General features: G+C 42.7%; 2 protein-coding genes across 7 annotated transcripts in view; one reads left to right on the forward strand and one right to left on the reverse strand.

Moving 5' to 3' along the window:
* mark4a (MAP/microtubule affinity-regulating kinase 4a) overlaps positions 1-21,997 on the forward strand; it is a 34,130-nt gene extending 12,133 nt beyond the window's left edge. For 3 of the 6 annotated variants that reach the window (XM_026181061.1, XM_026181064.1, XM_026181065.1), the window contains 12 exons: positions 3,630-3,700; positions 3,794-3,850; positions 4,281-4,517; positions 8,161-8,280; positions 8,363-8,462; positions 8,566-8,675; positions 9,366-9,552; positions 9,798-10,024; positions 10,715-10,818; positions 13,441-13,725; positions 16,376-16,420; positions 16,520-21,997. In XM_026181061.1, the coding sequence (XP_026036846.1) occupies positions 3,630-3,700; positions 3,794-3,850; positions 4,281-4,517; positions 8,161-8,280; positions 8,363-8,462; positions 8,566-8,675; positions 9,366-9,552; positions 9,798-10,024; positions 10,715-10,818; positions 13,441-13,725; positions 16,376-16,420; positions 16,520-16,856 (1,880 nt within the window). In that variant the 3' untranslated portion in view covers positions 16,857-21,997. Of the gene's footprint in view, positions 1-3,629; positions 3,701-3,793; positions 3,851-4,280; positions 4,518-8,160; positions 8,281-8,362; positions 8,463-8,565; positions 8,676-9,365; positions 9,553-9,797; positions 10,025-10,714; positions 10,819-13,440; positions 13,726-15,720; positions 15,804-16,375; positions 16,421-16,519 lie in introns of all 6 variants that reach the window. The other 3 variants (XM_026181066.1, XM_026181067.1, XM_026181062.1) reach the window with 3 other exon arrangements.
* A 94-nt stretch (positions 21,998-22,091) lies between these two features.
* Positions 22,092-25,512, reverse strand: ckma (creatine kinase, muscle a). Its single transcript, XM_026181071.1, has 8 exons — positions 25,419-25,512; positions 24,023-24,230; positions 23,745-23,899; positions 23,450-23,582; positions 23,186-23,357; positions 22,952-23,075; positions 22,669-22,858; positions 22,092-22,584 (listed from the first exon to the last, which is right to left on the reverse strand). The coding sequence occupies exons 2-8, from the start codon at positions 24,213-24,215 to the stop codon at positions 22,406-22,408; spliced, it is 1,146 nt and encodes a 381-aa protein (XP_026036856.1). The 5' UTR covers positions 24,216-24,230; positions 25,419-25,512; the 3' UTR covers positions 22,092-22,405.
* Between the last annotated feature and the right edge of the window lie 1,416 nt (positions 25,513-26,928).

Raw genomic sequence — 26,928 nt, forward strand, 5'->3', positions numbered from 1 at the left:
ATAGTGTGCCTAAACCTTTTTATGGCTATATGTGATAGACAGACTCTTTAAAAAGATGGCTGTGGGCTATGCGCTAATAGCTGCTCTGTATTTAAAGTTAATAGCATATGGGACCTCAACATAAATAAGTGAGCAGCCTCAGTGCAGTAATAATGTTGCTTTTAAACAGACTTTAGACACATTAATACCCGCCAGCACACGTATCTGTACACTATCCCTTTCCTGTTTGCGTCCATTGGTTTCTATTTGTGTCAATTTCTCGTCACCAATCCCATTTTTCTGTGTTGTGTCTGAGACCATATCATTTTTTTACTGTGACCTTGGCGAATGTCAGAGGCATTGTGGGGTTTTGTTTTGTTTTTTTTACAAGCCTTTAAGTCAGGGGGTAAAAAACAAGTATTACGGAGTCGTAGTGGTGTAAAATGCCTGTGAAGGCCATAATATGCTTTTTCCTGCAGCATGTTTAAGAGTACATAATAGTGCACAAACACGATAGTATTAAAACAACAGCTAAGCTACTGTAGAGAAATATTAGTGGTCAGACTTGGGTTATGTTTTTCAGTATTTTTATGATGCATATTTACAGATTTACAGCTAGTTTTTCGAGCAGATATAGGAAAGCAGATGTGGAGTCCTGTGAAAAACCCATGATAAACCCCATGATTCAGTAGCTTGTAGAATCAATTTTTGCTGCAATAATTCTCATGAATCATTGTCTGCAGGACTTTTTTATAAATCTCTTACATGTTTGTGGAGGATTTTTGGTGCACGCTTCTTAAAAATGTTGGATTTTTTCGGGCATTTCAGTCAGGTTGTGATCTGAACTTTGAGCCATTGCAACATTTTGAATCTTTTGTAGATTTTCTGCTTGAGATCATTATTCTGTTGCATGACTCACTTTTAACGTTAACTGTCAGACAAACTGACCTTTGACTCTAAAATTCTGGCATTCAGAGGATTTCGTGGTTGACTTGGTGACTGCAAGTTGTTCAGGTCCTGTGGCTGCAGAACAAGCACAGATCATCAACCCTCCACCATCAGGCTTAACAGCTGATGCAGTGTGTTTTTGCTGATATGCTGTTTGGTTTTCTCCAAATGTAGCGACAGGCCAAACATCTTCACTTTGGTCTCATCTGTACAAAGGACATTGTTCCAGAAGTCCTATGGTCTTTTTATAATAAAGAGGCTTTCTCTTGCCAACCCTTCCAAACAAGCCATGCGTTCATTCTTTTTGGGACTGAACTTTAACATTTAAAATGCTAACTGAGTCCTGTAGAATCTGTTGGTCTTGTTTTTCACATTTCTCTCAGCCTTGTACTGTCTAACACTGGTGGGGAATTTGCTGGGGCATGCACTCCTGGGAAAAGGGGTAGATGATATAAATTCAAAATGATATCACAGTATGTCAATAAAATATATGATCAGATTTTTTTTTTTTTTTTTTACAATATTGAAAGAAAACGGTGAACATTTTTGTTGCTTGCATCTAGCAATCCATTTTCCATCCTTTCCCTGCTGACATTGATTACATAATTACTCATTTTAAGTGTAAATCTACTGAAATACTGCAGCAGGAGCAATGTAATAGTAGTAACATAGTATTATTGCCTGTGACACAGCATAAGTCAAATGGAAGTGTAAAAGTGGTGTTTCCAATAGAAATGAAGCTTATGCGTTCAGTAAGGAAGCTCTGTAGTCACACATCTGTCTGCTTCCCAGGTGTTTGGTGGCTAATCTAAGCATTGCATCACTTCCACTTTCCCACGCTTTCAAGCTCATTGCAGCAGCTGTGGTCCAGTCCAATCATCTTTCTGCCTGCCTTCTTCAGCCGAATCAGCCTCCGCTCTGCTTACTTTAAATCTCACCGATCGTTCTCCCTCGCAGAGGCCTTCATGCAATTCACCTTTCTTGCCATCTCTGCATCTCCCATGTTACTCAGACTCTATCAAAGCATCCATCTTCATTTCCACCACCAGCGTGTAGACTCCAGGGAACGGGGCCCTAATCCCTGTCACCGCTGGGATTTCATCAGTCTAATCGGCAAATAGCTTCATTGAATTCTGTGCATCAATAAAGCACGTTCAGTTCCGTCAAATGATTTTTCCTTAGTAAAATGTGTAAAAAATGATAAAATAACTGCTTAACACTTAACAAGTAAACCCTGTAACTCCTCAGGAGTTGCTTAATTTTGTCACCTAGAACTGACAAGTATTGTCTGCCAGCTGATGTTGTATCCTCGGTCAAGCTTTTTAACAATTTGCATAAAGCCCTGTTTTTCCTCCATCTCACCGCATCAGTAATTTCCATCCACTGTTTGCTCTTCCTGTCGTATGGGGCGCACCTAGAGAGTGCTCCAGGGACGCTCAGTGGAGTCATATGTTTACTTTGGGTGACACATCACCAGCTGCTAGTATTTCCTCCTTCATAGCCTGGTTGTACTTTATGGTGTGTTTTTGCCTCAAGTGGTAAAATATGTTTGTTTTTTTCCACTGCAGGGACAGTTTTCTTGGATATTTTGCCAAGTACTGTGCTTTCTTTCAGATTTGTTGAAGTAGCTCCTTTTTTTAGGTATTAAAAAGATATTCCCAGATTTACCTTGTTACCATGCACACTACTGAAGATATACACATGGTGTTAACTATAGCAATGATATCACGATGTGGCATTTTTATATCACGTAAAAAGTGGCCAAACCTTCTGCTTTCATAGATGTGGTCACACACAAAAGAGCTTAGAAAGTATTAAAACTGAATGTTTTGATTGTTTTGAGGATTAAGCAGTTTGTTATGTTATTTCATTATATGTTAGAAGGCGTCAGGAGGTATTCTGTCTCTAAAAAAGGGAAGTGAGATAATTGTGATATTGAAGTAGGGTGCAGAAAAGACTTTTATCAAGTTTTTATGGCCCACATAACCAGACCTGTATGGCTTCAGTAGTTATGGATGTTCCTTCGTGTTGTTAGTAGTTGGAGGCTGCCATAGATGGCAGCCATGTGAATACAGGTCACACAAGCAAATGGGAACGCCTAACAGAAATATTAAATACATTTCAGTGAATTTGTGTCAGTTTGACCATGAAACAAGACACGTATATGCATTTTATATTTTAAAATATCTTTGAGAAATATCCAGTCATTGTTACAGACAGCCATCTTTTTAGGAGGATGTGCTAATTTTAGCCACTTTAAGCTAATGTGCATACCAGGCCTATTAGTACTGTAGCATCGCAACGCCTCAGCATACAGAAGGAAGTATTATTTAGTCTTTCCAAAGTTGTAGTCTGGTCTTATCAAACAAGATAAACCTTAAAACTATTCTCACATGGATTTTCATCACCTTCGGATGGAGCCAAGGTCGCTGCTACCCTCTTCTGTTATGCCTCAGTCGTTCATTTCCTAAAATATCAAACTGTTCCTTTGGTCTGCATGTATTATTTGTTTATTATATGTTTTCATGCAATTACATGATTTGTGGATATTAAAATTAACTTACAGTGCTTGCATCTTATTAAATATTAAAAGCTGCTGATGTGATTAAAATTGACTGTGTACGTCAGCAGTGTTTACTTAGCTAACAGCATAAAGCTTCTGGCTTTGTTACCTGACTGATGTGCTGATATGCTCCTCACAGGTGAAGTTTTTGACTACCTCGTGTCTCATGGGAGAATGAAGGAAGTTGAAGCAAGAGCCAAATTTCGACAAGTATGAATACGTTACCTCTCGGTGTCAACGTTACACCAGTTGTTGCATTTTCTTGTCGGTACTTTAAGGGTGTCTGTCTTTCTATGTCCACAGATTGTTTCTGCTGTCCACTACTGCCACACGAAGAACATTGTCCATAGAGATTTGAAGGTGAGGAACCTCAGAGGAATGTCTGGGGCAACTTTCAGAGGGGGATTAAGGCTAGTCTAGGACTAGAAAATTTATTTCACTGACAGATTACCCTGAACTCAAAGTTGTAATCTCTGACAAGTCTTAATCTATGTCTCTGTAAAGGGTTTTTAATCACACTGATGAGTGTATGGGAGGGTAGAATGTGCAAATGCACAGTGGGCACAGTGACATATATACACTATAAGTCATGCCCAGTTGAACTTGTGCATTAGTGGATAACACACAAGTGCAACTTCCCTCTCCTTGTTTGCACTCTTTGTATTCAGTACAACTTTGTTCTCATTGTACTCTCTTTTCTCTCCCATCCATCTTTCCTGTTCTTCCTTGTCCTTTCCATCCTGCTGTCCGTCTCTGCTTCCTCCTCTGCGTGAATGGATGTGTGAGTCAGGCAGAGAACCTCCTGCTGGATGCCGATGCCAACATCAAGATTGCCGACTTCGGCTTCAGCAATGAGTTCACCCTGGGCAACAAGCTGGACACGTTCTGTGGCTCACCGCCCTATGCTGCGCCTGAGCTTTTCCAAGGAAAGAAGTATGACGGGCCTGAGGTAGACGTCTGGAGTCTGGGAGTCATCCTCTACACGCTGGTCAGCGGCTCGCTGCCCTTTGATGGGCAGAATCTGAAGGCAAGTGGAAGGCTGGAGGAAACTATCCGTCTGTTTGTCTGTCTGGGGATACTTGAGTTTTCCTTGGTGGTTTATTGTAGCAGCAATAGGTTTTCATGCATTAGTACGCAACAACATTAAAATCACTGATTTATTCAATAGCTTTGATCTTCTAGTTACCAGTGTTGGGACTAACGCGTTATTAAGTAACGCGTTACAGTAACTACGTTTTTATTGTGGTAACGCGCACGGTAACTAGTTATTATGCCAAAATCAGGAACGCGTTAATGGTTACTGGGATTTAGATAGGCTCGTTATTCGTTACTTCGTGTGGTGGCTATCGCGGAGCTTCCACAGATTCAGTAACATTAGCAAGTGGTGGAGGCAACCAGGTGGATGAGGGAAAGGGGACGCAGGAGGAGGAAAGACCTGAGGCGGCCGCCGGTCCGAGTGTCAGGTGAACTGAACTTCAGGTAAGAAGTTATGACCTGCAGTCTATCTGGGTCAGATATAAACCAAGTTTAGGTGGAGTTTATTTTCGTTGTGCTGACTTTTTACAGTCAGTTACAATAACTCGTACTGCGTACTAGCTAGCTTGACAGAGTTTATATACAGCTGGGCGGGTGCTATGATGTTACTGATGTTGAACTTTATTTTATTCATAAGGTTAGTTAGTAGAGTTGCCAACCATCCCGTAAAAAAACAGAATCGTCTCGTATCCAGGGAAAATATCATGCGTTTCGTATTGAGGTGAAAAGGAACAGTTTGTCCCAGACTTCAGCTAGAATGGAAAAAGACACAAAGCTGGAGTTATTCTGTGTCTGTGCTGCACAGCTGCCTCTTCTTCTCTCACCCTCCCTCTCCTGTTTCTACTTCAGTCATGAAACTGATCAATGATCAGCTGATCGGCTCTCTTGTTTGTTTATCGCTCACTTTGCGCCAGAAAGAGGAAACCAGCGGAGGTCGCGTTAAACAACAGCAGCACGTTTAAGCTTGATCAGCTGTTGTTAGAATTTATTTAATATTAATTTCTAGTATCAGCTGATGTTTGCTGGAGCCACAGCTGTAAAGCTGCTGGTCATGATGTCGGTTTGGTTATCTGGTGAGAGGGAAACATGAAGATAAAACCAGGAGATGTCCTTACTGAATCATCAGAGCTGAACAGGTGATGGAGAAACAGGTTTACCTTTTAGGTGACATGAATGAGTTGAAGGGAAGTTATGAACTGTTTCTGAGAGACAAATAACACCAGGATCCTTTTTTAGGTAGCTGACAGCTGGTAACTGTGCAGGGGCGGGTCTAGCAAAGTGTTGCCAGGGGGGCCGGTAGGGCATTAACAGGGAAAGGGGGGCACAAAGAAATACTTTTCTTTCTTATTCTCATTTAAAATGTCTAGCTTTTAAAAAAATAATTATCTGAATCTTCCTACAAACGATTGATAGATTGATGCATATATACCATCAACACAGTGAACATCACTGTCACAATAGCGTTTGTTTTCATTCAAAGGCTTTATGATTTTCCTATAATGGTGTATGCAGCTCATCTGCAGTCTGGTGTTACCTACATCTTCCTATTCAGAAGGCAGAATTTCCGAGTTCTGAGTACAATCGAAAGCACCACGACTGCAGTTTTCGTGTTGGATGTAAAAAGCGCACGTGACGCTGTGATGTAGGCTAGAGTCATGGCGGCGGGCAACAACGGTCCAGGCGTGGGATTTCTCTCGTGGAAATATGCACATTATCTTTTCCTTTCTGTTGGTAGGTGGCACAGTGCACTGTGGCAAGTAAACAAGCTAGAAGACTGGCAATCTTGCTGGGTATCCAGTTATGGAAGCAACATTAACAAGAGAATTCTGAGTAAAAACAAAGTTACTTTCCCTAGTAACTAGTTACTTTGAAAGTAACAAGTAACTTGAAGTAACTGAGTTACTTTTGATAGAAGTAACTAGTAATGTAACTAAGTTACTAATTTAAAGTAACTTACCCAACACTGCTAGTTACAATGCAATGTTGGGCTGGGAAACCTTGCATCACAGCATTTATGTGAAAGTAACTTTGACTAGTACCACCCACCTAAATGGGTAGGAAGTGGGTTATTTGCAGACCAAACAGCCCTCCTGGCACTTCCAAATCCCACACCACCTCCCATACCTCAAACATAACTCAAAAACAGGACAATTAGCTGCTGACTGAACATGCAATATCCTCTGATTCAAATTTGGCCAAGCATCCTCTGAATGCACCAAATAATCCTGAACCACAGATGCTTGTTTGGAGGATCCACAAAGGATGCCCAAGTAGCATTCCAGTGCCAGAAACCAAAGGACTCCCGCAGAGGTCCTGTATCCATCCCCTGACATGTCAGAGGTTTTGGCAGCACAAGGCACACCAGTCAGCCGTGTTGTGGCTGATTGGTGCATGTTTATTAAAATGTAGACAGTGTGGGTGGCACATACATATCAGACATAAATGCCAAAACAGTCAAAATGCATTTAATTACAAAAGTTAGGATTGATTAGGAAGCCATCAAACTACTGAACTGATAGGATTTAAAATGGTGGTGTATTCAGGCCATATTTAATCAGCTAATAGACAAATATAAATGTTGCCATTCAGCTACTGAGGCCTCTAAAAACTGTTGCATGCTGTAAAATGCTGACAACTGTTGTAGATATCTGGTCTGTCCATCATGCAGCAAGTGGAGCGCTGTACTCTGTGCAGTTTCCACATTGCAGCAACAACAAGCACACGATTATCTTTCTTGCGTTTTGCATTTCAGACGTTTTCTAATTTCTCTAAGTGATAAAAATAAAAGAATCATAAATGTTAAAACAAATGTGCATATTTGCTTATGCTGACATTATGTTCTGGAGATGTCACACATGATTTCAACAGGCCTTCACCTTGTAGTTTGCATCCAAATATGATGTCACATTTGACCTCTGACCTCACCAATTCCATTTCTATTTCCATTTCATTAAAATACTGCCCAGACAGAGAGCTGCCTTGGCGGAGGTTTGGGCTCTCAGAGTGCTTCTTGTTGGTGATGCATTTCTCAGAAAGCAGGCTAGTTATTTAATATGTCCAAAAATATGTACATACTGCTAAAATTAAAAAGAGTTTGAACAATAGTACAAAGTTGCTGAGTTCAAGACTGCTGTTCAAAATTCTTCTCATTTATGTGATTTTATCTACTGTTTCATTTAGTGTATGTTTGCAGATTTTAGCCGTTCACAGCCATTACCGTTTCAGCAACATCTTTTTTGACATACCATAATGCCTGGAGAATCAAAGTAAACAGCTGTCAGAGGAAAGGATGTGGCAAATGTAGCTAGACTTTCGGCAGCATGGAAGGACTCCATTCAGATGGTTTGTACACTAAGGCATCATCATCAGTCTTCTGTTTGTAATATCATTACTCCGTGCAGTCGGCCATGCTGAATAAAAAATGAAGAATAGAACGTTTATCTCAAATTTAATAGTTGGCAATGAATGAATGCCTCCCTCCTCCCAGAGCTCCACTAAAGGAATGGTAGAGACCGATGTATATTTCATTTGTCACATATGTCACTATTGGTAATGAACATGAATGACCTGGTCTTGTTCTTCTCGTATTATGCTGAAGGAAATATGGAAAAACATGTATTTGATGTGGCCAACAGGAACTGAGGGAGCGCGTGCTGAGGGGAAAGTACCGCGTGCCCTTCTATATGTCCACAGACTGTGAAGGCATCCTTCGCCGATTCCTGGTGCTCAATCCCGCCAAACGCTGCACACTTGAGGTGAGCGTCGCACAATTAACAGAGCAGACGTGTTGTGAAATTCCCGCTAATGTGAAGCTCTTCTGTCTTTCCGCTTCTACAGCAAGTCATGAAGGACAAGTGGATAAATGCAGGGTACGAGGGGGATGAACTGAAGCCTCATATAGAACCTGTTGAGGACTACAGTGATCCAGCTCGCATCGGTGAGTCAGTGGGCTGTCAGCCTGTCCACTGAGCTCTATGTAATTAGGATACAAGGTCATCTGTGTTTTCTTACCTTCATCTTTGTTTATTTTTTTGGTTCAGAGGTTATGGTCGGGATGGGCTTCACTCCAGAGGAAATCAAGGACTCTCTGCTTAATCAAAAATATAACGAGGTCACCGCTACCTACCTACTGCTTGGCCGCAAAGGCGATGTGAGTTCTGTAGATGTATCTTACCTGTATTATTTATTTATGCATATTTGACTATAAGGTACATTAACCTTTTCCACACAGCGCTTCAGTGCTTTATCTACCTTCCATCTTCACACATAACCAGTTTAGAATCAACAGTTTACCTTTGAACTTGAGGATGAAGTTTCTGGTTTAAACGCACACAGAGAACATGCACACTGGATGCAAGACACTGGACCAAGAACCTTTGGACTGTGAGGAAACAGTGCTAACCACTGCACCGCCTTTCCAGCCAGTACGGTGGTGCAGATGTTAGTGCTGGATCAGCAGAAATTGGAATCGTTTGCATCAGTGTTTAAGTTTGCCTAGTTTAGAATAGTATGATGCCTTTACCAGGCTTGTAGATAAACAACATAAAGCCAGATAGCCACACATTCTACTTAGCTCAGTCAATGTTGCAGTGCATATCGATGCAGACCGTATCTGGCAAGGATCAATGGGTCCAATGGGACAAAATTAATATTATTTAATTGTTTGTTGTGTGTTTTCAAAAATCTCTTTTTTCATATCTCTTCTCAGAGCCCTTATTCCAAATTCTGACTCCAATCTTTGTGTCTGAAATCACTACATACCATCTCCTTATCTCTTCAAACCCTCTGCACTGTCACACTTTCTAATATCATTCTGTCCAATATCACTGGGACATTATAGGACGGCAGTGACGCCCGCACTGCTAGTAGCCTGTCCCTGGCGAGGGTACGACCCAGCCCTATCACCAACGGGACCAACAAGCACTCCTCAGCCACTGGCTCCTCCTCCTCCTCCACCTCTTCGTCACATAGCAAGACTCAGCGTAGTGCCTCCACCTACCACAGGCAGCGACGACACAGTGACTTCTGTGAGTCTCTTTTCTAAACTCTTTCTGAGCTGTGATGAAATCTGGAACCACGAACTTCCTCCTTGTCCAGTGACCACAAACTGTCATTGGGTCTCGGCTGATATGACAAGGAAGGTTTTCTAATTGGCAGTTATTCAAATGAGGGTCTTATTTAGGTCTGTGAGCACTGTTGTGACAGCTCTGCTTTCACCCAGTCATCCACAGAATATTCCTTATATGAATTCCTATGTGTCTGTGCTCTGCTGTCCTCCACAACAAAGGCGGGCCCTCCATGCCCGTCATGCACCCCAAGCGGAGCCCAACCAGCACGGGCGACCGAGAACTGCGGGAGGGAAGGATGCCTCCGCGCAAGGCTAGCTGCAGTGTGATGGGGAGCCGCAGCCTGCCTCCCTCTAGTCCAATGGTTAGCAGTGCCAACAACCCCAACAAGTCTGAAATCCCAGACCGTCGCAAAGACATGACTGCCACCACGGTAAGTGACACATTTACTCTTCAAGAAGCAGAAAGCTGGGCATCGAACCAAGAGCATAGGTTTTACTGCAAGAATCGGAAAGTTGGTCTTCACTACTCCTCAGCAAGTATAGTTTTACTACTGTTAGCACTCACATAAGTAGTCATTAAGGTTGTATAGCTTCTTAGACAAGTTAAAAAAACACAAACCTTGTGCTGTGTATAGTCAGAAGGACATATATATGTCTATATGTATATATATGTATAGATGTGTATATATAATGGAAAATAAGGAAAGGCCTAAAATAATTATTTACATAATCGCGAAGCTATGGCTTTTTTATCCTTAAAACTATATATATATTTTTTGTCTACCTTTTTTTAAGGTAGATTTTTAGATACAAATCTTGTTTTCATGTTGTTAAAAGGTTAAAATGGTTTGTTGGAGGTCTGTAAATTGTAATAAATATTGTAACATTGTAATAAATATTGTAACATTTAAAAAATGCATTCTAGGTGTTTTATATTCACTCAGCCGTGGTCCTGTCTGCTTCCAATGTAGCTCCAACAGATATCTTTGTAAAATGTCAAAGTTCAGTACAGGTCATGGATTTGCATTACAGTACAGCTTCACTGTATGAATCACAGTTTAATTTCCTCAACAACTCTCTAAGCTAATATGTGTTCTGAAATTACTCTTCTCCTCGGATAGAATAACATCCCCGGAAGCGCCATGACACGCCGGAATACATATGTGTGCACCGACCGTTCAGGAACTGATAGACACTCTCTTCTGCAGAACGGCAAAGACAACAGGTACCACTTTGTGTCGTCAGTAGTCGTACAGATTCACAGAGACTTTAAGCGGGTAGCAGATATTTGGTATCATTAACCTTCAAAGGAAGGTGGATTGGATTGGGGTTTTTAGTCCTTTGTTCTGATAATATTTACGAACTGAGTCACAGGGCACCACAAGTCAGTGTCCTGGTGAGGGTGAGGGTTATGCCAGGGAGGGCATCCAGCATAAAATCTCGGCTGAATCAAATATGCAGATCCTAAAGCAAGAGATTACCATACCAAATCAGTAGGCTATCAGTCAATGTGGTGCTGTTGACCAAAGACAAAGGAAGAGGAGAGGTGGAAGGCATGTTGGTAGGCAGCAATAGGAAAAAAGAAGGCAGGAATGTGGAGGTGAGAGGGCTGTAAATGTAAAGGGAGAGAGCTGGCTGATACTGTATCTGTGTCAGGATGGAGGTCTATAGGATCGCTTTGGCCAAGAAGAGGAAGTGCGTAAAGGCAGAGGCAAGGATTAAGTGGTGGAAGTTGATGAAGGAAGAGCGTTTCGCAGAGTTCAAGAAGGATTGAGATGGTTCAGGATGAAGTACAGGACAATATTTAAAAGAAGAGGTTAGCAAAGAAAAAGTAGGTAGTCAGGAAGAAGAAGAAAGTAGACAGGTGCACTGAGAGGCAAAGAGAGAGGTGGCAAAGGATGAGGCTTATAGTTAGCTGCATGCGAGGCTGGACACTAAGGACGGAGAAAAAGACTTGTATCAATCGGCTATGCAGTGAGACAGAGCTGGAATTAAGGATAGAGATGGAAATGGGCTAACAAGTGACAAGAGTGTGTTGAGAAGATGGAAAGAGTATATTGAGGAGCTGATGTATGTAGAAAATGGGAGAGAGAGGATGGAGGAAAATTAGTGAAATAAGAAATGAAGGGGGTTAGCAAGGAGGGCAGCTTGAAGGGGATGAAAAATGAAAAGGGGATCAGTCTAAGCAACATACCTGCGGAGATATGAAAACGTCTAGCAGAGACCAGATTGTTTAACACAGTCTGAGTGAAAGGATCCTCGAGGAATGAAGTGTGTGCTGGTATGCTTTTTTTAGAACAAGGGTCATGTACAGAGCTGTAATAACTGTAGAGGGAAAAGGTCGACCATGAAACTATGGTTGTTGAAGCTAGGTTAAGAAGACAGGTGACGAACAGTGAGCACTACAGATGGGATGTTTGGTTTGGGATATAGTATAGAGAAGGTCAGAATGAGCTTCACTGTGTCTTTGTGGATCTAGAGAAAGCATGTGATAGGGTGCCAAGAGAGGAACTGTGGTACAGCATGAGGAACTCAGGAGTGGCAGAAAAGTATGTGGGTGGTGCAGGACATGTATGAGGACAGTGAGGTGTGTGGTGGGACAGCAGCAAGAGTAAAAAGGTTTAGAAGATGGTAATGACCTGCTGTGATGTATGGTTTGGAGATGGTGGAGACGGAGTTGAAGATGCCAACATATTGGTACGTTCTGAAAAGAATACAACATCCTTTTAACCATGACGTGGTTGTCTTGTTGATAATGTGGCCAATTTGCAAAATTAACTGTGATTTTTTTTTTTTACCACTATTCATCAACAGCATGTTTTAAAGCTCAGTTTTTAAAACCTTACAATTAGTGCTGTCAGCGTTAATCTCTTTAAAATGACCTTAACGCCATAACTGCATTAACATGGCAAATATCCGTAAGCGATAGGTGCACTCTATTTAGTTATTAGCACTCATCAGGCAATGTCTATGGGCAACTGACTGCACTCAGACCAAAGGGGGCTGAATAATTACGCACACCCCACTTTGCAGTTATTTATTTGTAAAAAAAATGTTTGGAATCATGTATGATTTTCGTTTCACTTCTCAGGTGTACACCCCTTTGTGTTGGTCTTTCACATGGAATTGCAATAAAATTGATTCATGTTTGTGGCTGTAATTTGACAAAATGTGGAAAAGTTCAAGGGGGCCGAATACTTTTGCAAACCACTGTATTAATGACTAACCTTGTGTTGTGGATGGATTATCTCAGTTGTTCTCCTGACTGGAGTTTGTTCCGTTTACAGCATCCTGAAATGCGATTGCGTTTGTCCTTAACCATCAGGAACCCTCACGTTAACTTTTATCAAGTGGAAAAAAGTTAGCATTCATCCTCCAGCTTCACTGTGCTAATGTGTTTATGTTATGCTAACCATAGCCGTGTAGCTAGCCACTACGTAGCACATCATTATATACCAGCTAGTCCCCCCTCAGTAACCTTACAAACATCACTGCTGTACTTTCTAATTGTGTAATTTTTTCAGAAATCCCTGAGTCAGAACATGTTATGTCGTCTTTAGATGGAAACTAGCGAGCTAACTCCCAACGCCGTTAAACTCCATAAATCCTGCTTTCATGGATGCCTGGATGTTAAACTTAATTGTTACACCTTGTGAAGAAGCTACACTGATCATTTTATTAAAGATGAATTTAGACAGTTTGTCAGTGTTTGTTTGATTTTGGGACTAGAGGCGGAGTTTGGACCCGGAAACGGCTAATGACGTCAGACTCAAAGGCCAGATTATCAAAAATTATAAGTCAATAAGACTAAAGACTAAATCCTGTTTATTTTTCTTCCTCGCTCCAGTTCTCTGGGCCACCGCATGCCGGCAGCGTCTCCCTCCACGCTCAGCATTTCTGCAGCTGGAGCTACAGGCTCATCTTCCTCCTCAGACCGATGCCGCCTGACTCGAGGCTCCACAATCCGCAGCACCTTTCACGGGGGACAGCTGAGGGATCGTGGTCCCCCGGTCTACTCGGCCCCGCCCACTTCACCCACTCTGTCGCACCACGACACCAGCCCATTGACCCATGCCCGCACCAGGGCCACCTCCAACCTTTTCACCAAGCTGACCTCGAAACTCACTCGCAGGTAGACTTGCACTACGTGTGATCTGTATAGTAGTACTGCTGAATACAAGAAACATGACAGTTTCTGTAGCTTTGTAGGTCTTCATTAGGCGATGAAATCAAAACTTCTTTGATTTAACCAGGAAAGTATTTACAGCCTGGGAAAACTGCTCTTTGTACAAGCCGCCTCTTCTGCAAGTGATAGGATAATAAATAATCAATAGAATGATATTGTTTAAAGTAATGGCTCGAGATGAGAACATTTAATAGTATGGCTTATGTATTCCTTCAATATAAATGGGCTATGAGACATTAGCTTACCTTAGCATAAAGACTAGAAGCACGTTATAAAAGCTGTGCTCCAGTTCACCTCCAAACGCCTTCAAGTTTTTTAAATATTACAAATTCAAGTAAAATCAACCAGCTGGTTGTTTCCTGAATGACTTGAAATTTTCATTGGTTAGGCTTTGAACACAGTAGCTTGTAGTATGTGAGTGTAGTTCTGTTACCTGTATCCTTAAGCACTGACATAAGCTATACTCTACAAAAGCTGTAGTCTTTTTAAGAAAGCTGGAGCTGTTTTGTTTTTGTTTTTTTTACTTTTAACAGAAGCAGACTCACAGCTTCTCCCTGCATCATACATTTGTGGAAACCACTTGCTATAACATTAGCAGTTACTACTTATTAAGAAGATAATAGGGGTGTCCATATTCATAGGCTGCATCCTCCTGAGGCCACATTTGTAGGCCGATTACGTCACAGCAACGCGACGAAGGCTGTCCAAATTCATAGACTCCTCCAAATGCGTGCTCCTTTTCCCCAGAGTTGAAGGATGTTATTGTTTGGCTTTCAGTGTTTTATTTGTTCATGAGTAAATCGGTTTGGCTGAGATTACAGCTGAATAAATGTCAAAGGAAAAACTGATTAAACAGAAGTGTGAGATGATCGAGAATTTACACCAGGGTCCTGTTATATTTTAGATAGCAAGGAGCAGACGGCCAAGTTTATTAAACTCCACCGAGGCAGCGATGACGCAAAACTGAAGGCTAGACCGTCCAGTTTCACAGCTGCTCACTTCTGCCTACCTGGCCTTCGGAGGACCCGGCCCACTTAGACTGTGAAGGCCGGGCCCTCGGGAGGATGCAGCCTATGAATTTGGACACCCCCAATATACACGTGTTTGTATGCTAAGCTAACGCTATGTTGGTATTATGTTGTGTTAATGTGACGTTGGGTGAGAGTACTTCTTGGGAAATTTCACTTCTCAAGACAGCTGCTGCCGTTTGTCTTGGACTGCTGCTTCTCACTCGTGACTGAAGTTGTGTTAATCCATAAACATGCAGAAGAACAAAAAAGGATAAAACCTCTGTGCTGGCTCACTACAGAGCTTGACATGAGACATCCATTTTACTTGATCTTATTAATTTTGAGCACAGTAGGAAACAGTCTTAATAATGAATCTGTTACACTACCTCATAGTGTAGCCCTTGCTACATGTACATAGCTTTTATTCAATTTCCATATTCTTATATGGTTATTGAAAAAAGGACACAAGTGTCTCTCACATGTTTTTGTTTTTTGATTTTTGTTTATGGCTTTCTTTGCTGTTCCAGTTGGTGTAAGATTCTTATGAACTCAAACCAAGGACGTCAAATGCATGAAACAAAGTCATGTAGAGTTGATGTAAAGTTCTGTGTTTCATCTTGAGCACAGCCTGGGATGGATCCATGCTTATCAAAACATTTTATCCACCCAGGCCTTTCAGCAAGCCCTGCTGCGGCCCCGGATTATCCCCTCTCCCTCCCAGTCATCATAATCACACATGTCTAATCTTATCAAACCTCAGCTTCATCCTTGCCAATCAGCTGCAGCGCTGCACTCTTTTTCCACCACTTGCTTTCCTGTGATTCACTTATACTCTCTCTTACTCCTCCCCCAAATCCCCTGCTCTTACCCTTTACTCCCTCTTTTTTCTCCATCTTTATCTCGTTCTCTTTTCTCCGTGTCATGGCATCAGGGTCAATCTTGACCCGTCCAAGCGCCAGGGCTCAAACAAATCAGTCTCGGGTTGTACTCTTCCACAAGGATCAAAAACAGTTAGTAAGTTTCCATGTCTCGCTCTTCTTTCTTGTCTGCCTGTGCCGCCCATTTCCTGTCTGCCTGCTCACACTGGAATTTGCTCAAGTTCAGAAATGCCTGATGTTTTTTCATACTGCTTGTCTGCATGCCTCGTGAATGGTCTTCATTCTGTCCAGGTCCCACACACTTGTTTTCAAGCATGGTTGCAATCAAGGAAGAATCAGTGTCATCGTCTATAAAGACTATCCACTAGCATCCCGTGTATACCTGTAGGAATAGTGTTTCCAGTTTGTGGTTGGTGGGGTAAAAATCATTTAATGTTTTCTCCATGTGAAGTTGAGTAAATGAAAGTAAGTAAAATGAAAACGTCGTAACACAGAAGCTGAAGGAAACTGTTTATATCTGCATGCTTTAGAAGTCGTGAGTGAGTGAGGAGTGCCTTTGTCAGGACAAGTTGTTTTGCAACATCACATGCTTGTTGTTGCTGATGCTTGCTCAGTTCCACATTTAATATCCACTTGTTAATGCCGTCTCATCATGAGGCTCGTTGTGCTCTGGTGGATTACCTCTTACGATGCCTGTTTGTCCAACAGGGTCACAAATGAATCTGAGGGAATCAGGAGATTTGCGGTCACAAGGTAAGTACATAAGTTCTGCCTGTGTCGATAGCGTTTAGAAACAGAGAGGATGTCAGATGTCTGACCTTTTTCTTCCTGTTCTTCCCTCCCTCTCCTCAGTTGCCATCTACCTGGGTATCAAAAAGCGTCCGAGCCCCGGGCCGTCGGACGTGGCTGGGATCTGAGAGGCGGCGGGCGGCGGGACCCTGCGGAGGTGGTATTGGCTCTGCGGGAGGCAGCTCTCGGATGTGGCTGCCAGGTCCACCACGCCGGCCCCTTTCTGCTCTCCTGCACCCACGGCGTGGCAGGGGGCCGCGTGGCTTTCGAGGCCGAGGTGTGCCATCTTTCCACAGGCACCTCTGAGACTTCTAACGGGGTGCGCTACACGCGACTCTGGGGGGCGCCGCTAGCTTTTCGGGACATTGCCACCCAAATCTCTAAGGACCTTGAACTTTGATCGAGAGGGTGCGTTTGCATACGAGTGCGTGGTTCCGTGTGAGTGTTGTTGATGTATGTGCGCAAAGGAAATCAAAAAAGGAAAACAAAAAAACAGAGAAGAGGTGAGGGGCTGGACCCGAAAGAAAAGATGTCTCCTTCTGTCTCTTTCAAGACTAACCTCCCCCCTGCACGCACACACGCACACACACACACACACACACACACACACTGATAGACACACACCTGATCCGTAAAGTCATACAGACTAAAACATCCACCCTCCTACCCCCTGCCCCCTTCTCTCTCCACCCTACCCAACACAGCTCAGCTTTCCCTTCCCTGAGCTACTGCTCCCACTGGACCTGGATCAGATGGAATAAGTTGAATATTTTTTATTGCTACTCCTAGCCATAATGACTCTTTATTTTGTTATTTATTGTTCTGGTCATTGTTTTTACTCACTGTCACTTTCACCACTGCAGAAAATCACCTCCTGTCTGTCTGACATCCTCATCCATCCTTTTTTTAACACTTTTTTTTTATATGTCACCTTTACATTGTGTTACTGTTTTGTTTTTAAAATTTTTAATATTCCCCCCTCACCGATAGTTATCCTGCTGAAATAGTAACATGCACAAACAAGGAAATGGTCCAACTCAGCAATCAGACGAGCAGCCGCAGTGTTACGTTGCTTTGAGTCGGGTAAATACAGCAGTGACAAACACGCCGGATTAAGGTCAGGGGATGGGGTTGACGGGCCGTTGAAACAGCCAGTCAGAAGCTTGAGTGCAGCACGGAGTTATGGCCTCTCAGTCACATTAGTTTCTCTGAGTGACGAGAGCAGACGCTTCAAATTTAGCTAATGTCGGTCAGTAGTAACTGTAAGGTCAAGCTCCATTTTTCAGCCTTCTTTAACGCTAAATCAGTCCAGCTGATTTCCTCCTTTTATTATCCCAGCAAACATTTCAGTGGTGAGTTAGATCAGTGCTCATTCTAAACATCCAACATGGGTTGAAAAATAGTTCCAAAGGGAAAAATGTGCTGATTACAAAGAGAGGACAAAACATTCTCACCACGAGGGAAACATTTCTTATCCTGATCAGCTGATCATTTATCACAGAGAGTCATCAACAAAATGCTTTTTCAGACATAAACAAGGCGATAACTAAATAAAAGCTAATGCAGGAGGACAAAAAGTGTGATGAAATGCACTTTCATCCACAGATAAAACTGATATGAAAACATCCTGGAGAGATGAGATCCAATCAGAACTAATGAAGTTGTGTAGAAGTGTAGAAAGGTTAGATGCGCATATATGATCTGCCACTGTGAAATGGTACAACTACGTCACAGCTAGCTGTCATGCTCCCTGTTTCTTATGTGAGAATCAAAATATCCAGCACTTGGGAGGAAGAGAAGATCAGACATGTGGACACATTTTGCATTTGATGTCAAAGAAAAAAATCCTTTGGAAATGGTGTGGAGCAACTGTTACCAGTCAAAACTAAATCTAAACCAATTTATGACACCTAAATTATGACTCAAACTACGTTATGCTTAAGTCAAAAGGCCAACAGTTACTGTCAAAATTAAGCTGTCAATCACGTGGGTTGAAAAAAGGGAAGACAGATGGTGCTCTTTTCCCATTACCGGTAGTAACCGAGTTATAACCTCCAGTAATGAAAAAAAGTTCAAGTGCCAAACACTGCAGTTCTTCTAGTGGCCACTTGAGGCAGGCTCCAAATGTGAATCAATCTCCATAGACTCTCATCTTCTTCACAGCACTTAATAGCATGCTTGCACTGTGGTACAGAAACAGTGTTGGCCTTTACAGTCCCTTTACAGATGTGTTAACAGATGTGCAACTGTAGCTCATTGGTGTCTGCCAATCTTTGTTAATATGAGCTACTGAACTGGATCTTTGAACTATGTTTGTGGTATTGGTACCTTTTGGATAATTTATAAAGAAATAATCTGGCAAATAATATAGAATTGCCCGAATAATCCAAAAACCAATAGGTCAGCCACAGAGGCTGTATCCATGTGTTAGTCTGTATGACCTGTATGCAGTCCACTGCAATAATGTGTGGGCAAAAAGATTCTATTAAGGCAGCTGCCACAAAGCTACCATTGAGGCTTCAGAATGCAAAGCTAAAAACCATTTGCTGATTTCACTCTGGCTATGTCCATCATTTATATTTCACTATGTTTGCTGGGATAACGCTCTTAAATTATTACATATGATAATTCGGTGCAGTAAGTTGTCCTTAATGACCCTCTATAATAAATACAGGAGCTAAAATTGGCTAAAATCAACGTCCTTCAGTATTTGTGACCGACCCCCAACCGAGTCATTTAGATTTCACCAACCTTCACTTTTCTTTAGCAGCCTTGTAATAAGTCAGTTGTCATTAGCAGAGGTGGGCCGTCACTCACCCCACCACAGACTTAGAGAGATTCAGTATTTCTGGTGTATTTTCAGTGCAGGGCAGCTCTTCTGCCGCTTCTATTCTGTGCCGTGCGATCTCACCTCAGTCGTGATCTCACTTTAGTCGTCGCCTCAGTTCTGTCGGTGGGAAACGCCAAAAAGTGGATCGGCCAAGCAGCAGCGCAAGCGCTTGGATTACACACTCGCCGTCACACACACAGAGGCGGCGTGCACTCCTCTAACGCCCGCCCTTTTTCTTTCTTCTTTTCTTTTTCTTGTGGTACGTGTATTAACTGCTCTGTCCATTACTGATGACCGTGGGGATCAGGGGAGGGGGGAGCGCTCTGTATTCGGAAAGGCACGACGAAGGCAGTGTGGACAGTGTTTTCTTCTTGTTAGTCCAGTTGCCTTTAAAGTGAACTACTCCCAGCGCCTTCATAAAATACACATTTAATGTAAAAAAGTAAAAAACAAAAAAAAGAGAGAGAGAAAAGTGCGAGAGCTTTCTATTCTCCCTCCCTGTTTTTAGTGAATAATGTACTGTGATATTTGCGTAGGCTACAGAGATCATATTGTTTGGCTGCTGATTTACTGTTAATACTGTCTCTCAGTTGTGGCTTTGCTCATGGTGACCTACCCCCACCACCCAGCCCCACCCCATTCCATTCCCACCCCTACATTTTACAGGGATCGCTGACCTTCTGTTCGCCGCCTCCATACGTACCGCCAACTTTATCCGGTCGAGCATTCGTCTTTCTTTATTGCAGGGAAATGGTCAGCCATCATCCACTCTCTCACATTGTTCTACATTTTCAGTCCAGTATGGTGTTTGCTGTTTCACGTAGCCCAGCAGGGGAAGTCGATGTTGACCTGCCCTCCCCCTCAGGGTGAGAAGCAGACACCAGAGTGGACATCAGGAGTCTGTCCTTGTCCTCTCCCTGGACGTTTTTCATTGTGGTGTATATTAGCATTAGGTAATATAGACCTCAATGCACTTTGCTTTGACTTGAATCAGCTCCTTCCAGTGTACCTGTATAGGTAATACCCAGAACTAGCCACTGGAAGGCGCCAATGTCTTAAATGTGAAACACTTCGATTTGTGGATATTTGCACAGGTACTTTATTTATTTTTTAGAATAATATCATTAAAAAAAAACAGGATTTATATCAGTCAGTTGATGGCTGTATATAAAATATATGAATATAGTATATATCTTAGAGCTCAAGGTTTATTTATAGCTAGAGCAAGGGAAGTAATTCTAGATTAAAGCAGTTTCTGTCAGTGATAATGGGGAACAAAACCAAGCTGCAATCTTGCATGAGTTCAGAGTTTGGGTTATACTGGAAAAAATGAAATGTGATGCACACCTTGGACTGGAAGCTTTGTGAAATGCAGACACACACAGTCACTTTTCAGATATGAGTTGCTAAATGAAATGCCAGAATATCCCCCACCCCCCTTCACAAAAAGTAACAGAAGGGCTCATGTGAGACACAGTAACTTTACTCCACCTTGTTGCAACAGGATAGCTTCAGCACTCATTCAAGAGGGCATCTTGAGTTTATAGAAGCCTTTGGATATGCCGTAAAACATACCACAGCGTAGAGTATGAGGTGCAGTCAAAGAATTACAAGACTTGTTGCGGCGAAGAAGACAAGGTCGCAGAGACGCACCTCTGTGTAGCAGAGCAGGCGGTGAGCTGGTATGGTCCAAACACTTGCACGTGCATTTGAGCTGATTGTTCTGTAGTAGGCTGCTACTATAGAACTCTACATTGGAAATACTCAGTGCAGTTTGATTTTATTTATATAGCACCAGATCACAACAAATTCGCCTCTTTATGTTGTGAGGTAAAAACCCAACAATAATATGACACCGAGGGACAAATTCATGCCAGATCCTGGGTCTGAATGTTGGGTCAAAGATGCCCACATGCTGCCTCAGCTCCATGGTACAAAGTGCAAAAGCCTATCTACAGAACTTTGTCTATCACAGGTTTTCATGTTGATAGAGTGACAAAATGTGGAATCACGTCTCTTAAAGTCCTACTTGACATCTTTTACGTACACATGACCGTACCATGCTGCACAACAGGAGTCTGTGAACTCTTTGAGTGCACCTCGTACATAAGAAAAATGATTTAGATCCTGCACGAGGACAGCTGCAGTTGGAATAAATTGTGCAGTTTTAACTTGAATTTCCAAGTCCCTGTCTGCATTCAAGCCATAGAAACGTTTCAGGTTGTTTGCTGAGCATTTCAGCTGGAACTTTTGAACTAAATGGGTTGAAAAAAAGAGAAAAGCAAATAACTTATGGTTAAACAACTCACTCATAGTATAAGATGGATGAATCAGGGGGATTCTACTGTGAAGAATTCTCAAAAAGAGGTTTTGGTGACGTGAGCGTTTGGGTAAATGCTTGTATACCTGCTCGGAAAAGGTGTATCACTGGTCTAAATGGTTTAAATGGTGGATGATGACAGTATTAGAAACCCGAGGGGCTCAGTATTTAACATTCACTGTCATTTCAAAACTGATTTTGGATACAGTTAATGTTACATGCAAAAGAGACTTAAGAACACACACAGTTTGACCTGTATGAGTAATTTTACTCTCTTCTACTGTTTAATTCCTCCCATCAGAAGCAAACTGTAACCTGAAATGAGTGGGTGTGATGCGTAAGGAGAACATGGAGCTGAAGATGAATAAAATTCACTGATGTTGGCAATTTTTTCCGTCATTTTGCCATCTTGTTTTCAAAGCTACTACTTTCCAAAACCTCTATCTGTCGATTATACTGCAACAAGACAAAAACGACTCGTTTAGTTGTTTTACAGGGCACTTTATTATTGAGCAGTATGAGCAGCTTCAATAATCTTTACTTTTTATAACAAAAAGTAGGTGATGCCACATTCGCCAGGCAAGCCCAGCTCAGTGGAGGCTGATCCCAGGATGTTACCAACCAACACGGGAGAACTTAAAAAAAAAAAAAGAGGACAGAGAAAAGAAAAAGCAGGAAAGAAGAGAAAGAAGTTTTCAGAGTCAAGAGTCTCTAGTTGAGCGGCTGTTTCCTCTGCGTGTCCATCAGTTGGCTCGATTACACATGAACGGTCACGAGAAAAACGGAAGATTGTCCCTCTCTACTTCTGGGCTGGGATCATGCTGTCAATGCTCTCTCCCTTCTCCAGCTTCTTCTCCATCTCAACCATCAGCTTGACACCGTCAACCACCAGTTGGACCTGCTCCACTTCAGAGGAGCCCAGACGGTCGGCGTTGGAGATGTCAAACACACCACCCACAGAGGCAGTGTCCACACCACCTAAAGAGAAAGGGCAAAAGTCAGAGTCGCAGTGGAGATTTCACTGGGCTGTTCAAGCTGGTCCACAAGCATATGAGTGTTTACCTGTGCCACGCTTCTGCAGACGCAGCCTGGTGAGGATCTCCTCAAACTTGGGATGTGTGCTCAGCTTGGACAGTTTGACATGGACGCCACCACGCAGGCCAGTGCCCAGGTTGGAGGGGCAGGTCAGGATGTACCCGAGATGCTCATTCCACATGAAGCCACGGTTGTGCTTCTTGAAGATCTCCTCAATCTGGCAGGTTTGAAAGAAGAAGAGTCGTGGAAACATCCTGAACAATTGTTTTCATTTCATCCTGGCTTTCCGAGGCCTGTTATATCTGTATACCTTCTGCAGGCCAACGCAGAAACGCCTGAACACCTCCCTCATGTTGCCACCCTTCTGCATGGAGATGACACGAAGGTGATCCTCCTCATTCACCCAGACCAAGAAGGTCTTGTTTTCGTTGTGCCTGAGCAGATATAGTTTCACATTTAGGGGAACACACAGATAATGCAGACAAAAGATTTCTAAGGAAAATGTTTCACATTCCGCCTATTAACACTTAATGACAGTGCTCACCAGATGCCTCTGCCATCAGGCCAGTCACGGGCCATACCAGCGCAGGTCAGCAGGGGAGACACGGGCTTGTCAAACAGGAAGTGATCAGCGATCAGCTGCTCCTGCTCAGCATCAGTCATGGTGTTCAGGGGGTAGTACTTTCCCTTGAACTCACCATCCAGGCTGTTCAGAGCTGCAGTTAGGAGCAAAGCAGGGATAATATTGTCCATACTGACACTGGATGCTTAAATTCAAAGACGCAGTCCTTTTCCTTTGAATACTTACCCTCAATGGACAGCCTCTCAATAATTCTGCGCTCTCCACGGCTGTTGTGGGGGGGCAGGGTGAATCCCTTGATGCTGCGACCAGTACGAACACGGCTAGACAGAACGTAGTTGGGGTCCAAGTCGTCACCACCCTAAAGACAAATAAACTTTGAGTCCCAGGTGAAAAAAGATAAATAAATAACAGAGTTCCTGGAGCAATGCACAGATGTGCTAAACCATTAAATCAGTTCAACATCTGAAGACTTGTGCAGTAAGTCTTTTGTTAAGGTACTTCTCCATGAAATCTGCGGTACCTTCAGGTTCTCATGGTTGAGGTCAGTCTTGTGCTTGTCAGTGGGCTTGTATCCACCATGACGGTCAGAGATGACAGGGTCAAGCAGATCCTTGAAGACCTCATAGGACTCCTCATCACCAGCAACACAGCCAACAGTCATGATGAAGGGGTGACCTGAAGAATGTAAGTAAGAAGTGTGTGTTCGGAGGGGGAACAGAAATGAAAGAATTAGTTTTTATGGCTAATGTTAATCAGGAATGAAACAGATTTCTTTATCTGATATGAAACATATCTCACCAGGGTTGTCTACACCAGTCTGGATGACATCATCCAGAGTGTAGCCACTGGGTGTCTGTTTGTCCCTCAGCTTGCCATATATCTCCTTGGTCAGAACCTTGGCCATATGGTTGTTGTGCTTGGACAGATCTGGGAACTCCTCCTCAACTTTGTAGTTGAGCTTGAAGTTGTTGTGGGTGTTTCCGAAAGGCATGATTGCTTTCTAACACTGCAAAATGAGGGAAAAGCCTTTGACTAAATCTTGGAACGATAATAAACTGTTTCATCTGGAGATTGTGGAGGTGATCGAAATAGTCACAAAATTTCTGCAGCATTTGGAGATACGGTATATTCTGTGTGACAGCTGCAAGTTTTAAGCGGTGTCGGCAGAGGAATCTTGGTAACAAGTGTCACTCAATTTCCAGCAGCTCAGATGTCACTTTGAAACAGAGTACAGGGAGGAGTGCCTGTTGGCTGGGTATTTTTAGCACAAGTACATCTGAATGTGTACCCTTTATGTCCTCAGTATCTACAAGCAAAGCTTTATACGTACAATCACAACTGTCCTGATTGCACATTGACACATAAATGCACATAAATGAAAACTTGACTGGTCAGTTCCAGCACAGGCGTGTTTTCACTGAAAGCACTACAAGGTCTTTGTGTCACTGTACAGGATTACTGCAACAGTATAATTGTCACAATGCTGAAAGAAGCCTGATTAGCAGCACACTTGTCCAGCTACTGCGATCCAACAATATATACTCTTCTTACTCTCATTACCTGATAAGCTGTTCAACATGAGTACGTACATGATGCATGCAATGACGCACTCGTTACATCACATGAAATATGATCTGCACCTCAGTCCCAAACTGATTTACAAAATTAGCCGTTCTTTAAATCAGTAATCCCTTTCAATGTGACAATTTTCTGATTAGTTTACAGCCAAAAAGCTCCAAAAGTGTAACTTTGAAACAGCAAAAGTCGCAGATGACACATGGGGGACTTCAGTCTGTCTCTCCTACATGTATCAAACTGCGAAGCACCTGTCCACATAAATCACTGTCCAAAAGAAAATCATATGCAGAGAGCGAGAATAAAGAGTGGAGTGACACAAGTTATCACTGGAACCACAGCCTGTCTGTTAAAGCATGATCTTTAAGCTTAATCTTAACGGAGAACAATTCAATGAAATTAGCTCTTTTTTTAATGCATCATATGGATGCAAATGTACCAGATTTGTTGCACAATTATCCTTTGATTTCATCATGGACTTCATGTCCACAGCTTTTCATTAAAAGAAAAAGTAGCCAGAACTAATTGTTTGTGCTATTTTAAATGCTTTGCTTGTTCTCCCAATCCATATCTCCACGTCTACTCTTCTTTAACCCCACAAAACTAATCATTTCTTTACCTGCACACCAGACAAGTACAGAGGTAACAGTCCTTGGGATCAGATCCTGTTCACCACAGCCAAAATAGGGGTCACCCAACTCTGGAGGTCTCTGGCCCCTCTTTATATACCACACAGACACTAGCCATTGGCTTGGCCATTTTAGTGCCTACTGCAGCCTCATTGGCCAGAGCCTCTGCACTGATACTGCACAGTTTATGAAAGAGACACATTTACAGCTCAGTCATTCAAGACGGGTGCTGCAGCTGTAACCTCACCCCCGTCAGCCTCCGCACACCCCCCCACCAACCCTTGGCCCATACATAGCTGTAGTTGGAGTGTGGGAGCATGTGAAAGGGGAGGAGGAGGTCACATGAGTGAGGCTGGGGTGGTAATGGGGAAAGGCCACTGAAATAAGCTGAGTTTCACTTTTGTCAAACACACTTTGGAGGTCAGGGTTCCTTACTGTAGGTGTGAAGGTTAGAAAGAGTTGGTATTTTCTTCACTTATCAAATGGCTGTTATCTAGAAATGCTCCTCGCATCTTAATGGTGAGCAATGTCCCACCACCCACCGAAGCTGGTTTATGCTATGGAAGGCATAAACACACTGAATCAAACAGAGTGATTGGTCAGGTTTCGATCATTGCACTTCTTCTGGGGTGGCTGTAGCTCAGGTGGCAGAGCAGGACAGTTACTAATCAGAAGGTAGGTGGTTTGATCCCAGGCTGCCTCCTCGCTGCATGCCAAATATCCTTGGGCAAGATACTAACCCCATGTTTGCCTACTGGTGGTGGTCAGAGGGCCCGGTGGCGCCAGTGTCCGGCAGCCTCGCCTCTGTCAGTGCGCCCCAGGGTGGCTGTGGCTACAATGTAGCTTGCCATCACCAGTGTGTGAATGTGTGTGTGAATGGGTGAATGACTGAATGTAGTGTAAAGCGCTTTGGGGTCCTTAGGGACTAGAAAAGCGCTATACAAATGCAGGCCATTTACCATTTCTTTGATCTACACCAGGGGTGTCAAACATAATGCCTGGGGGCCAGAACAGGCCCCCCAAAGACTGTAACTGGCCCGCAGTGTGGCTTTGGAAAATGTGAAGGAGAAGACAATTGATAAACTTTTCACTGTATTTTAACAACTCCTGTATCTTTTCCTGCCGATGAAGATCCTCCTCCATGGCCATTCATACTAACCAAAGTAATTAAGTAATAGATTTTAAAAAATTAAATTACAGAATGTTCCCATTTTTTCCCTTTTCAATAACTACTGTAGAAATGTATGATTTCTACGGTGGGTTCGCAGTATAGGACTGTGTGCACAATGAGCCAACAGAACATTTTCTGTAATTCTACACTTTTATTTCGTGCAGTTTATGTGCAACACAGTATTTCTTCATCATGTAGAAAAAAATACAAAACTTTTCCCTGATTTGTGGATGGCATGATGAACTGTGTTCCAATGTATGGAACTGTTCCTGAGCCCATGCATTGATGTCCATGACAGAGTAACACCTGCTTTTATTGCAGTGTCGTGT

This window comes from Astatotilapia calliptera, chromosome 10 (genome assembly GCF_900246225.1).
Source record: "Astatotilapia calliptera chromosome 10, fAstCal1.2, whole genome shotgun sequence".
In the NCBI taxonomy this organism is placed as follows: Eukaryota; Metazoa; Chordata; class Actinopteri; order Cichliformes; family Cichlidae; genus Astatotilapia; species Astatotilapia calliptera.

Excerpts from the sequence above, each read along its gene's own strand:
- ckma (XM_026181071.1), bottom strand. The coding sequence starts at position 24,215 with ATGCCTTTCGGAAACACCCACAACAACTTCAAGCTCAACTACAAAGTT. Across the intron at positions 23,900-24,022 it reads GACTGGTGTAGACAACCCTG|GTCACCCCTTCATCATGACT; the intron begins GTGAGATATGTT and ends TACATTCTTCAG. Across the intron at positions 23,583-23,744 it reads TCAACCATGAGAACCTGAAG|GGTGGTGACGACTTGGACCC; the intron begins GTACCGCAGATT and ends ATTTGTCTTTAG.